The 10,863-nt window shown below is 34.3% G+C and overlaps 1 protein-coding gene across 1 annotated transcript; it reads left to right on the forward strand.

Moving 5' to 3' along the window:
* The first annotated feature begins 3,630 nt into the window (after positions 1 to 3,630).
* LOC121255881 (caffeic acid 3-O-methyltransferase-like) lies at positions 3,631 to 8,397 on the forward strand. The gene is made up of 4 exons (XM_041156429.1): positions 3,631 to 4,200; positions 6,795 to 7,105; positions 7,322 to 7,386; positions 7,855 to 8,397. The coding sequence occupies exons 1-4, from the start codon at positions 3,782 to 3,784 to the stop codon at positions 8,155 to 8,157; spliced, it is 1,098 nt and encodes a 365-aa protein (XP_041012363.1). The 5' UTR covers positions 3,631 to 3,781; the 3' UTR covers positions 8,158 to 8,397.
* The last annotated feature ends 2,466 nt before the right edge of the window (positions 8,398 to 10,863 follow it).

Raw genomic sequence — 10,863 nt, forward strand, 5'->3', positions numbered from 1 at the left:
CTGGTTGTCGCGGGCCCATCAAATGGCAAACAATCCATATGGAGGACCCTGCTCGGCCCCTGACAACGGGGCCGAGCTTGTCAGAGACAGAAACTTTCGACGGCCTCAGTAGTGGCCGCTAGAAGGTCAAGTGGCTCACGTCTAGCAGCCGTGAGCCTTATGGTCTTTGCGGGGGGATCTCCAATGGTGGGCCACTATGCACGTCATGCACGGCCTTTGCTTTCGGTGACCATCACTGCCGCGGCAGAAAATGCCGGCAGCCGATGCACAGGATGTGCACCCATCGAGTGTATCGTGCCATGCATGGCCTCCACATACGTGGCACTATGCATTTAAGTGCACAGTGCCGTGTATAATATACACAACACAGTGCTCTGGTTGGCACTGCTCGCATTTAGTTACTGTCCACATGCATGTGCTTGTGCATAAAACATATTGTCGAGCCTGGAAAGTAAGTGGCTCGGTCACTTGAGCTACAAGTGCTGTGTTTACCCAAGCAATGTAGAGTTTGCTCTCCTAATAACTAATTTATTAAAAATAAATGAAAATAATGAAGCATGGAGTACTTATCTGGATGATACTTCCTTTATTCATCATTTGGAATTTATTCAGTGCATCGAAAAATATCCTTCTTCCACCTTTATTTCGTTTTCCTTCTGTGCTATCATAGGCAGTTCATCAGCTCTTCCTTCCATTACTTCAGTATGTTCTTCTTCACATCGCGAACTCTGAGAGTGTGTTGTTGTCGGCCTACGAAGGACACGCTAGTTATGGGACAACAGAAATTCCACAGACGATGCCACTGTTGATGTCGTGTTTCGCAGGCCTGGACAAATCCATGTAGGCGGTGCTGCAATGTGAATTATTTGGAGCCCCTGGCAATATTCTGGTGCGGCTGTACGATGGCGGTTCGTACGTCTATGGCAATGAATGGAAAATAAGTATAGGAAAAGTAAAGAGAGATGACACAAGATTTACGTGGTTCGACAATATGCCTATGTCTATGGAGTTTGTGGAGAGAAGTCTCCAATATAATATATATATGTTTACAATCACTCGTGAATCTTTATGTCTCACTATACAGAGAAGGTCGTAGCTCTTCCTCAATATATTTCCATTGATTCCCTATCGATCCGTTTATTCATCGTCCCGATCTCCCTATTTTATCAGCCACTAATCACTAAAAACCCTTGGCCCCTTTTATGTTGTCTGGGCCTCTCCTTTTATTGGCTTGCCTGACCCCTTACTGTACATGCTAGTTTGTCATGAGTTGGCAGATCTCCCTTGCGTGGACACTCTTCTTTTTTCTTCTAACCCTCTGCTACTTTACAGCTCTAATATCTCTCTTGTCTCCCTATCCCTCTGACATTTGCAGCCATCATGTCTTACTCATGTCCTTTCTTATCTCTTCATGGTCTCTCTTTTTGTCCTCAGTAATGACTTGCTGGGTTGGGCCCCAATTTTATAAACTATGGGTATTTTTTCCCCTCACATTTCATATGATTAAAGTTAGTTATAAAAAATTGGAATTTGGTCTCACTCGTTTTTGGAATGAATCTATATTGATCAGTAGAAATCAGACGGGGGGGTTAAGTGGATCGTAAGAAATCATAAAATCAAGCCCAGAGAAAGATGATGTAAGAAGGCACAATTATTGGTTTGAGAAAGTAAAATACTAGCTATATCAAGAAAATTCATCTAAAAAGGCTATTGATTGTAATTTTTTTTATTTATTGGTTAAGAAAGTATTTTTAATGAATTTATATTTTTTTAAAAATATTTAAAGAGATTTAAAAAAAATTGAAAAAATAAATTTACATGTTGAGACCCACTCTTGATAGGTTTTCTTGGTAAGTGTGCATGATCTTTTTCTCAAAAGGGTACTACTATTCAATCCCAAGAGTTTATTCTCTCAAACTTATCATTATTGCAAATTCTACTTTTTATTTTTATTATTTTTAAGCGATTTTTAAACATTTTTCAATATATTTTAAAAAAATAAAAAAAAATACATAACTTCACTAATAATTACTTTTTTAACTATTGAAAAAAATAAAAATAAGAAATAAAATATTCAAGTCGTAATTTTGAGGGGCAAACTCATGGAATCAAGTATTATTTTCTTTGAATAATTCCAAAACAGGGTCCAATATCATTGTACTTGTCGGGTCCACTCATCAAATTACTAGGTTTCTAAAAAGTTATATATATAGTTTTTTTTAATTGTAAATGGTTTGTAAGTTGTGTTTTTATAACTCTCTCTATAGTAGTTAATAGATAATAATAATTAATAATAATAATATTCATCATCTCTATACTACAAACTTTCTAAGAGGAAAAAAAAATTAAAAAAATAAGAGCGATAGTTTCAAATATATTCGCGTTGCATATATTTCAAATACCATTTTGGTCATTTAGGTTCTGTTTAGATACAGAAACGGTTTCATCTCATCTCATATCATCATTACAAGTTTTTTAAATTCTTATATAAAATATAATAAACAATTCAATTTTTTCAAATCTGAAAACACTAATAATATTATAATAATATTTTATTTAATTTTCATCTAAAATCATCTCATCTCATCAAATCGGGTTTTAAGATTTTATATACAGACAAAACATTGGAATAATATGATGGTTGATGCTGCTAAAAAAAAAAATATGGTTGATGGATCGAGGGTTTTAGATTGATATTCACGTTGCATTTTTTTCAAATACCATTTTGGCCATTCAACTTCTTTTTATGGACCGAGTAGTTTGAATTGACATTTAACTGTGCATACTGCATATCATCAAACTCAAAGATTTATATGGTAGATTAAAGACTATAAAATTAAGTATCTATTAAAATTGTCCTTTATATGTTGTCCAATACAAAAGCTTTATTTGAAATAAAATCATCCAAATCTTCACCAGTCGGAGAGATTGATTTCTTTTTTGCTGTTGTGCAAATGGTTTGAATATGGTGAATCCACTAATTTGGATGGCAAAGTGGTAACAACATTGATATTGGATTAGTTAAATGTCAGTGAAATATAAAATATGGCTAAGTTTTATTTAAATGAGTTGCATTGGACTAACTAAAACTCTTTTAGGTAAAACTCTAAGCTACAGTAAATGGAAAAGGATGTCCAAACTTGACTAGTCACTATTCATAGATCAAACTCATATTTAATTTCCAAATTTTTTATTGTTGCAGTCTAATATTAACACTAACTATATGTTAATTAATAATCTAATAATTTTTAAATTATTAATTAATATATGCTTAGTGTAGTAACAAAATATGAAAAAAAAATTATTATTAAAAAAATAATATTATATTATTATTTTGATTCATTTTATCTAGTCGGGTTATACTTGAATGGTTTTAGCTTTTAGCCAAAAGATTACTTTTACTCAAATTTTGGTTTTGACTAGACCAATATCAATGCTCTATTTACAGTTGTGCTTGCTGTAATAAACACTTTAAAAAATAATCCATCCCTAAATTTCACGCTTTTTTTTTCTAAAATAGATAAATCTTAAATTTATATAAAATTATTTTCTTAACCATAGATATTATTATTTACTCTAAAGCCTTGTCAATGTTGTCATTACGAATGTGGTTTACAAACGACACTTGTAAATCAAAGTTGAAGGTGACGGGCGGTGGTTGAGCCAAAAACCACATAAATATTGCTACTTTTGCTGCCTCTGTCTCAGCTCATCAACTTCCTCGGCCTCTATCTTCCTTCTTCTCCACTCATCAGAGACTCCCACAAAAACCAGCCAAAAAATGGGCTCAACAGGCGAAACCCAGATGACCCCAACCCAAGTCTCCGACGAAGAAGCAAACCTTTTTGCCATGCAACTCGCCAGCGCCTCTGTTCTTCCCATGGTACTCAAATCAGCCATAGAGCTCGACCTCTTGGAGATAATGGCTAAGGCTGGGCCTGGCGCATATCTTTCGCCTTCAGAGATCGCTTCCCAGCTCCCAACCACGAACCCAGATGCCCCTGTTATGCTGGACCGTATCCTCCGCCTCCTGGCTAGCTACTCTGTTCTCACTTACTCCCTGCGCACACTCCCTGGTGGCAGGGTTGAGAGGCTGTACGGTCTGGGCCCTGTTTCCAAGTTCTTGACTAAGAATGAGGATGGTGTATCTATTGCTCCTCTCTGTCTCATGAATCAGGATAAGGTCCTCATGGAGAGCTGGTAACTATTCCTTCTAATTATACCTTTTGGACCTTTGGTTTACTTCAAATATTTTTTCTTTTATAGAATCAGATCATTGAACAGTTTTTGGTTCAATTCAGTTTCAGTTTTGTCATGATACTAGCTAATAATGTTTTGTGCCAATGTTTGGTAATAATAACAAGTGAACATTAGATGGTGCGTTTGGATATTGAACTAAGTTGAGTTGCGTTAAGTTGAGATGATAAAATATTATTATAATATTATTTTTTAATATTATTATTATTTTAAATTTTGAAAAAGTTGAATTGTTTATTATATTTTATATTGAAATTTAAAAAAAAAAATTGTAATAATGAATTGGGATGGATTTGGGATCCAAACTAACTCTTAAACTCTTAGAAATGAGTTAACAAATATGTGAATACCAATAAAATAATTTGTAAATATTAATGAAATGATTTAAATTAAGATGTTGCATGACGCTTTGATAAATGAGCTAAACAAATTTAAATAAAAATATTATAAAATAAAAATATTGTTAAAATATAATATTTTAATATTATTTTTATTTTAATATTTAAAAAAGTTGAATTATTTTGTGACTTGATTAGAAGTTTAAGAAAATTGTAATGATTAGATAATGATTAGTTTAGTTTAAAAAAGTGAAGATTTAAAATTGAAAAGCGTTTATATTTAAGTGGTGTTTGAATATTGAGATAAGATGAAATAAGATGAGATAAGATAATAAGATGAAGTAAGGTGGTCTCAACATCTAAACAGAGCTTGTCTTATTTGGTTACACAGATAAAATGAGATGAGATGAAAATTGAAAATTGAATAAAATATAGTTAGAATATAATTTGTTAATATTATTTTTATTTTAAGATTTGAAATAATTAAATTATTTATTATATTTTGTGTGAGAGTTTAAAAAAATTATAATGAGTAAATGATATAAGATGAGATGAAATAATTTGTATAACCAATCGAGTCCTTAGAATCTCCACTCTACATAAATAGACGGGCATGATGTAAAGGAAATAATATTTTTTTGAGTCGGGCAACAGAGTAGCCCGCTCCATTTGACCGACTGTGCTTTTTAAGTTTTTTTTTTCATTTTTTTTTTCACATTTTTTTAATATATTTAAATATTTTAAGAAAATAAAAAAAAAATCTCAATACATTTAAAATCACTTCTTTAATCACCAAGTTAAAAAAAAAAAAAAAAAAAAAAAAAAAAAAAAAAAAAAATCTGTCAAGCGGTCAAATGGAGCGGTACATTAGAGAGGCAAAATAGTTTTATTCTATTTTTTTATTATTATTACTTACATTTGTTATATGTATAATACATCATCATTATGATTTTTTTTTTTTTTTTTTTTGGTACGTGAGTTTCATTGCATCTTTTGGGTACTGCATGCTGTCATAAGGTCGTAGTCTTAAATTTAATGATGCGTTTTTAGTCTTTTCCGTTTTTGCTTTAATTGTCTTCATGCTCAATCAGTAAACTGGTTTGATTGGGACATTACCGTAACCACCAAACCTAAATATTATTTCAGCCCACTATAATTATCATTGCGTTTGTTGATTATAAAATATTATCATGATTTTTTTTAAGACTTTAGAAATCAAATCATCTTATTTTAAACACGAGCAATCAAAGCTCTTTCATATTCAAATAAAGCAAGCGGTTAGAAACAAACAATAGCCAAGCAAGCAAGTCATGACCCTATCTATCACGTCACTTCGCCGCTATTCTCTATAAAAAACAGAATAGATTCTCTCTGTTTATCCTATATCATCTAATCATTAAAAAATTTTTAAATAAAATACAATAGAATATTATCATGATTTTTTTTTTTTTAATGCTTTTGATCTAAACTTTAGGACTTGGTGATGGGTTATTATCCATTAGACGGATATGAATATATTAGAGAATAAAAGTAGAAAATAACTACTTTTTGGATTTATGGCTGTTGATTGATAAGATATACTCTTTTTTTTTTTTTTTCCTTTCATTCTCTTCTTTTTAAGTTGTGGATATTATGCAAAGAAAATAGAGAGGAACATAATTGATTGAGTAGCACCATAAAATGCTGAGGCTGGTTGCGGGGGAAGATGGCACTGATTGCTTGTTGCTCAAGCACTTATCTGATAATGGGAATAGGGACCATACCCACTTCCAGAGTAGAGAACCACTCTCTCACGTATTATTTACACCAATTTATTATTCAATGTTTATTGCCTTTTCATTTTTTGTAAAACTTTTGGAATATCCCATTTCATTTTAGTGAATGTTCATTGTTGGTAGAAAACTAGTTCCTCTACTTAAAAAGTTCATTATAAGGAACAAATCAACCATCTTATTGGACTAGGGCTTTAATTTTCAACCACTAAATAAAAAGCTAAGAGTCTTATTGGCAGAGGAAGTTGAAAAGCGTGATTGGATTCAATTATTTGAGAGAGAGAGAGAGAGAGAGCCTTGTTGTCTATAGGTGTATGAAAAAGATGTTTGGCAGGAGTAATTCTTCACCTAATTTTGTTTTTAGGTGTATGGTAAAGATGCTTTGCATGGATCAGAATATGTTCAACTAATTTTTATATTCTTATAGGTACTACCTGAAAGATGCAGTTCTAGAAGGTGGCATTCCATTCAACAGGGCCCATGGAGTGACCTCTTTTGAATATCATGGGAAAGATCTTAGATTTAACAAGGTTTTCAACAAGGGAATGTCTGATCACTCTACCATTACCATGAAGAAAATCCTAGAGACCTATAAAGGCTTCGAAGGCCTAACATCGGTGGTGGATGTTGGTGGCGGGACAGGGGCTGTCCTTAGTATGATCGTATCTAAATACCCTTCTATAAAGGGCATCAATTTCGATTTGCCGCATGTCATCGAGGATGCACCATCTTCTCCTGGTATATATTAATACTACATCACCAAAGCTTACTAGTGATCATATACTTGATAGCCTGCTTAATTAAAGCTATTATTGGTAATTCTAAGATGGTTTAAGCACTAAAATATCCTGACATTCCTTCCATATGAACCAGGCTGTTGGCTACATGTTAAAGTTCTTTCTTATGTTTTTGGGTTTAATATGAACTCATGGGTTAGAAATGGTGGCTGTGCAGGTGTGGACCACGTAGGAGGAGACATGTTTGTTAGTGTTCCAAAAGGAGACGCCATTTTCATGAAGGTGGGTTGCATTTGAATATGGAAATCCTTTCACTTTCTTACCTACTCCCCTTCTTGACTTTTCCTGGATCCAATATACAAAACCACAATGATTCTATTGATGGTTCACACATAAATGGTATCACTAGTATTCAAGGTACCATCTATGCCACCTCAGATTTCTCACAATACAAGGTATTTCATTTTCAAAGGAAGTTCAAACTTTAAACGCACTCTAATTTCAAAGTAGCATTAGAACGGTTTCGGAGGATTGTTGAATTTACCTTTTAAAGGAAAGGGAAGCTAAGTGGAGAGATTAGTCTTGGTGCTTATAATTTTTAACCATAAGATTATTCAGGGAAAACATTTTAACCTTCTGACCAATGGATCAATGAAACTTACATGAAAGTGAAATATAATAAAGATTTGATTAGTCAAAGGTCATTCTACCTTGATTTATGATCCTGACATTCGTGTGCCCGATGTACAGTGGATATGTCATGATTGGAGTGATGAGCACTGCTTGAAATTTCTGAAGAACTGCTATAAAGCTCTTCCAGACAATGGGAAGGTGATTGTTGCTGAATGTATTCTTCCAGTAGCACCAGACACTAGCCTCGCGGCCAAGGGAGTCATCCATATAGATGTTATCATGTTGGCTCATAATCCTGGTGGGAAGGAGAGGACAGAGAAGGAGTTTGAGGCCTTGGCTAAAGGGGCTGGATTTCAAGGGTTCCGAGTAATGGGCTGTGCTTTCAATACATATATTATGGAATTCATTAAAAAGCTTTGAGTCTTTGGCTAAAAGGGGTTGGATTTCAAGGGCTGGATTGTGTTGTCAATATCTGTATCATAAAATTCATTATAAAGCTGCATTTGGCTTTTGAGGTTGTGACTGTGTCTGGTTCACTGGTGGCTTTCTGATATATGTGGTTTCTAGTCAGAGCAGAAAGAGAAGATTAAAGAAAACATAATAATATGAAAATGATGTACTTCTTGTAAGAAATAAGATCTTTGAGCTTGGATTTCTATAGATGCTTTTCTTGAGGCCTTGGTTATCATCAAAGGGTTAACTGTAACAGTCACCCAGAGGGCCAGAAGGACTGCATCTCATGAGCCCACTACATCAGAGGCTTTTAGAGAAGTCATTTAACTCTTTGTTTCCATTCTGATTCAGAATTACATCATCTTATAGAATTGACTTAGTTATTTGGAAATAGCAATCCTCATCAGAAAGGCAACTACGTGGTAACCCAAACTACGTAACTTCTCTATCTTACAAAAAAGGCCTTAGATTTAAGACAAAAGTCTCCAAAAGAATGAGCTCCATACACTTCCCAACGCCCTACTGCTGTTTAACCTTTCCCAAGTACCTCCATATTCTGTAAAAACGGCATTTTGTAAAAGCTCCACCCTAAATTTATAATGGCACTATAGCACACCATATCGCTAAAATTTATTTTTCTCCTCCTAAATTTAAGATGTATTCGCTAAAATTGTTCTTTTACTCGCTCCTATAGTTTTTGAGGCACACTCTATCCATGAACGTCGTATATAAATGGACAGTTCTTGAGTATCTTTGATTAAGCTAATACATGCTTCACATAGTTGTATCTTGTTTTCACATTAGCTACGCCTTTTTCTTGGATTTTTCTAGTGTTTTTACTTGGAGAAAATGGCATGCATGAATGAAACCACTGTTGGGGAATATGGCCTTGAAAAATATGATAATTAAAAGTGACCATTTAAAAGGCACTGACATTTGAAAATAAAGAATATGATTGGTAAATATTTAAAAATATAATCATCGATGGTGCCCCTCAGGATAACCCGGACTCACCAATGTTGTAGTGGGATCTTAACACTTTATGGTTGTCTCTTTTTTTTTTTTTTTTCTTTTTTTTTTTAAGAAAAGAAATTTAATTAAAAGAAGATTAGAGGCACTTTTCAAACTATAAGGCTTGAGAAAGAAAGTCTGGAATACTACTCTACCACATAGCAATGTTTTTCACATTTTTTGCATTTCTTGCTAGCCTATGAGCAACCATGTTACATTCCCTATGCACATACACAAAATCACATTCAACAAAACATAAAGAAAGAGACTCTATCTCTCAGCATAATAAGCCTAACAATGATCTCTCCATGCTGTTTTGCTTTAAGGCCTCCACTACCAGCAAGCAATATGATTCTACCATAAGCTTTGAGATGCCCACGCTAACACACAGCTGAAGCCCTTTGAATATAGCAATTAATTCAATAGCTTCAGCTTCCTCAACCTCATTCTCAACCATACTAGCTGTCATTAACACAGTACCTTGGTCATCTCTCAAAATTGCCTTAGAACCAGATTTATTTTGATCTTCAAAAATAGCACCATCAACATTGAGTTTCAACACACCTACAGGAGGGGGCTTCCATCGAAAGTGATTCTTCAGCTGGGTACTTGATTTGAGTCTGACCTTCTTAAAGCTTCTGACCAACACAATAGCATTCTCAGTAGCTTTCTTTGGATTCAACAGCATCTGGTCATTCACCATCTTGTTTCTTCTATACCAAAAACTCCATGCCAAACAAAAGAAAATTGGCAACTTCTCCTTTGATTTGCCCTCACAGAACTTCAATGCAACCTCATAAAATTTCGTTCTAGGATTAATAACAATGTCTGGCAACAGTGCTTTCCATACCTTCTGAAGACTAGCACAACTGACCAAAGCATGATGTAGATCCTCACCCTCGGCCTCACAAAACAGCACTACCCTTCAGTTAATACATGTCTTCTTAATCAATTCTCTTTTGTGGAGAGTTCATCATTACAAGCACGCCAAGCAAAAAATTTATCTTACTTGGCACCTTCATCTTCCATAATTGCTTCCATAAGACCTTATAAGTACCAGCTGTGAGGATTCAACACTATTTGAGACCTGTCTTGTCTTGATGAATCATCTATAACAACTTCTTACACTAAATGAGCCACTCCTCTCATGGGCCTGGATTCTGCTATCCATTGAATCTCTTGGATAGATCACTTCTTTGAGAATATCAGCCACCGCACTTGGATTGAAGAGAGTTCTAAGCTTATTTACATTCCACATTCTGGGATCAGTATCAATAAGTGTTGCCACCAAGTCATCTTGCGTATCATTTGGTCTAAATACCCCTTCTGAAACTAGCTCAGCATGCCCTGGTATCCATTGATCACTCCAAACTCTTACAGTTCTTCCATCTCCAATTCTCTATCTACAACCAGCAAACATCTATTTCTTTGCTTCACACATGCCCCTCCAAGTATAAGATAGATTATTTCCCAAACCAGCTTGCTGAAAACTAGAATTTGGAAAATATCTAGCTTTTAACAATCTGGAAATTAGTGATTTATCACCATTCATTAGCCTTCATCCTTGTTTTGCCAAAAGAGCCAAATTAAAGACCCTAAGATCTTTAAAACCCATCCCTCCACATGATTTCATCTCACACATTTAGGACCAACTCAGCCAAT

This window comes from Juglans microcarpa x Juglans regia, chromosome 3D (assembly GCF_004785595.1).
Source record: "Juglans microcarpa x Juglans regia isolate MS1-56 chromosome 3D, Jm3101_v1.0, whole genome shotgun sequence".
In the NCBI taxonomy this organism is placed as follows: Eukaryota; Viridiplantae; Streptophyta; class Magnoliopsida; order Fagales; family Juglandaceae; genus Juglans; species Juglans microcarpa x Juglans regia.

Excerpts from the sequence above, each read along its gene's own strand:
- LOC121255881 (XM_041156429.1), top strand. The coding sequence starts at position 3,782 with ATGGGCTCAACAGGCGAAACCCAGATGACCCCAACCCAAGTCTCCGAC. Across the intron at positions 4,201-6,794 it reads AAGGTCCTCATGGAGAGCTG|GTACTACCTGAAAGATGCAG; the intron begins GTAACTATTCCT and ends ATATTCTTATAG. Across the intron at positions 7,387-7,854 it reads GAGACGCCATTTTCATGAAG|TGGATATGTCATGATTGGAG; the intron begins GTGGGTTGCATT and ends CCCGATGTACAG.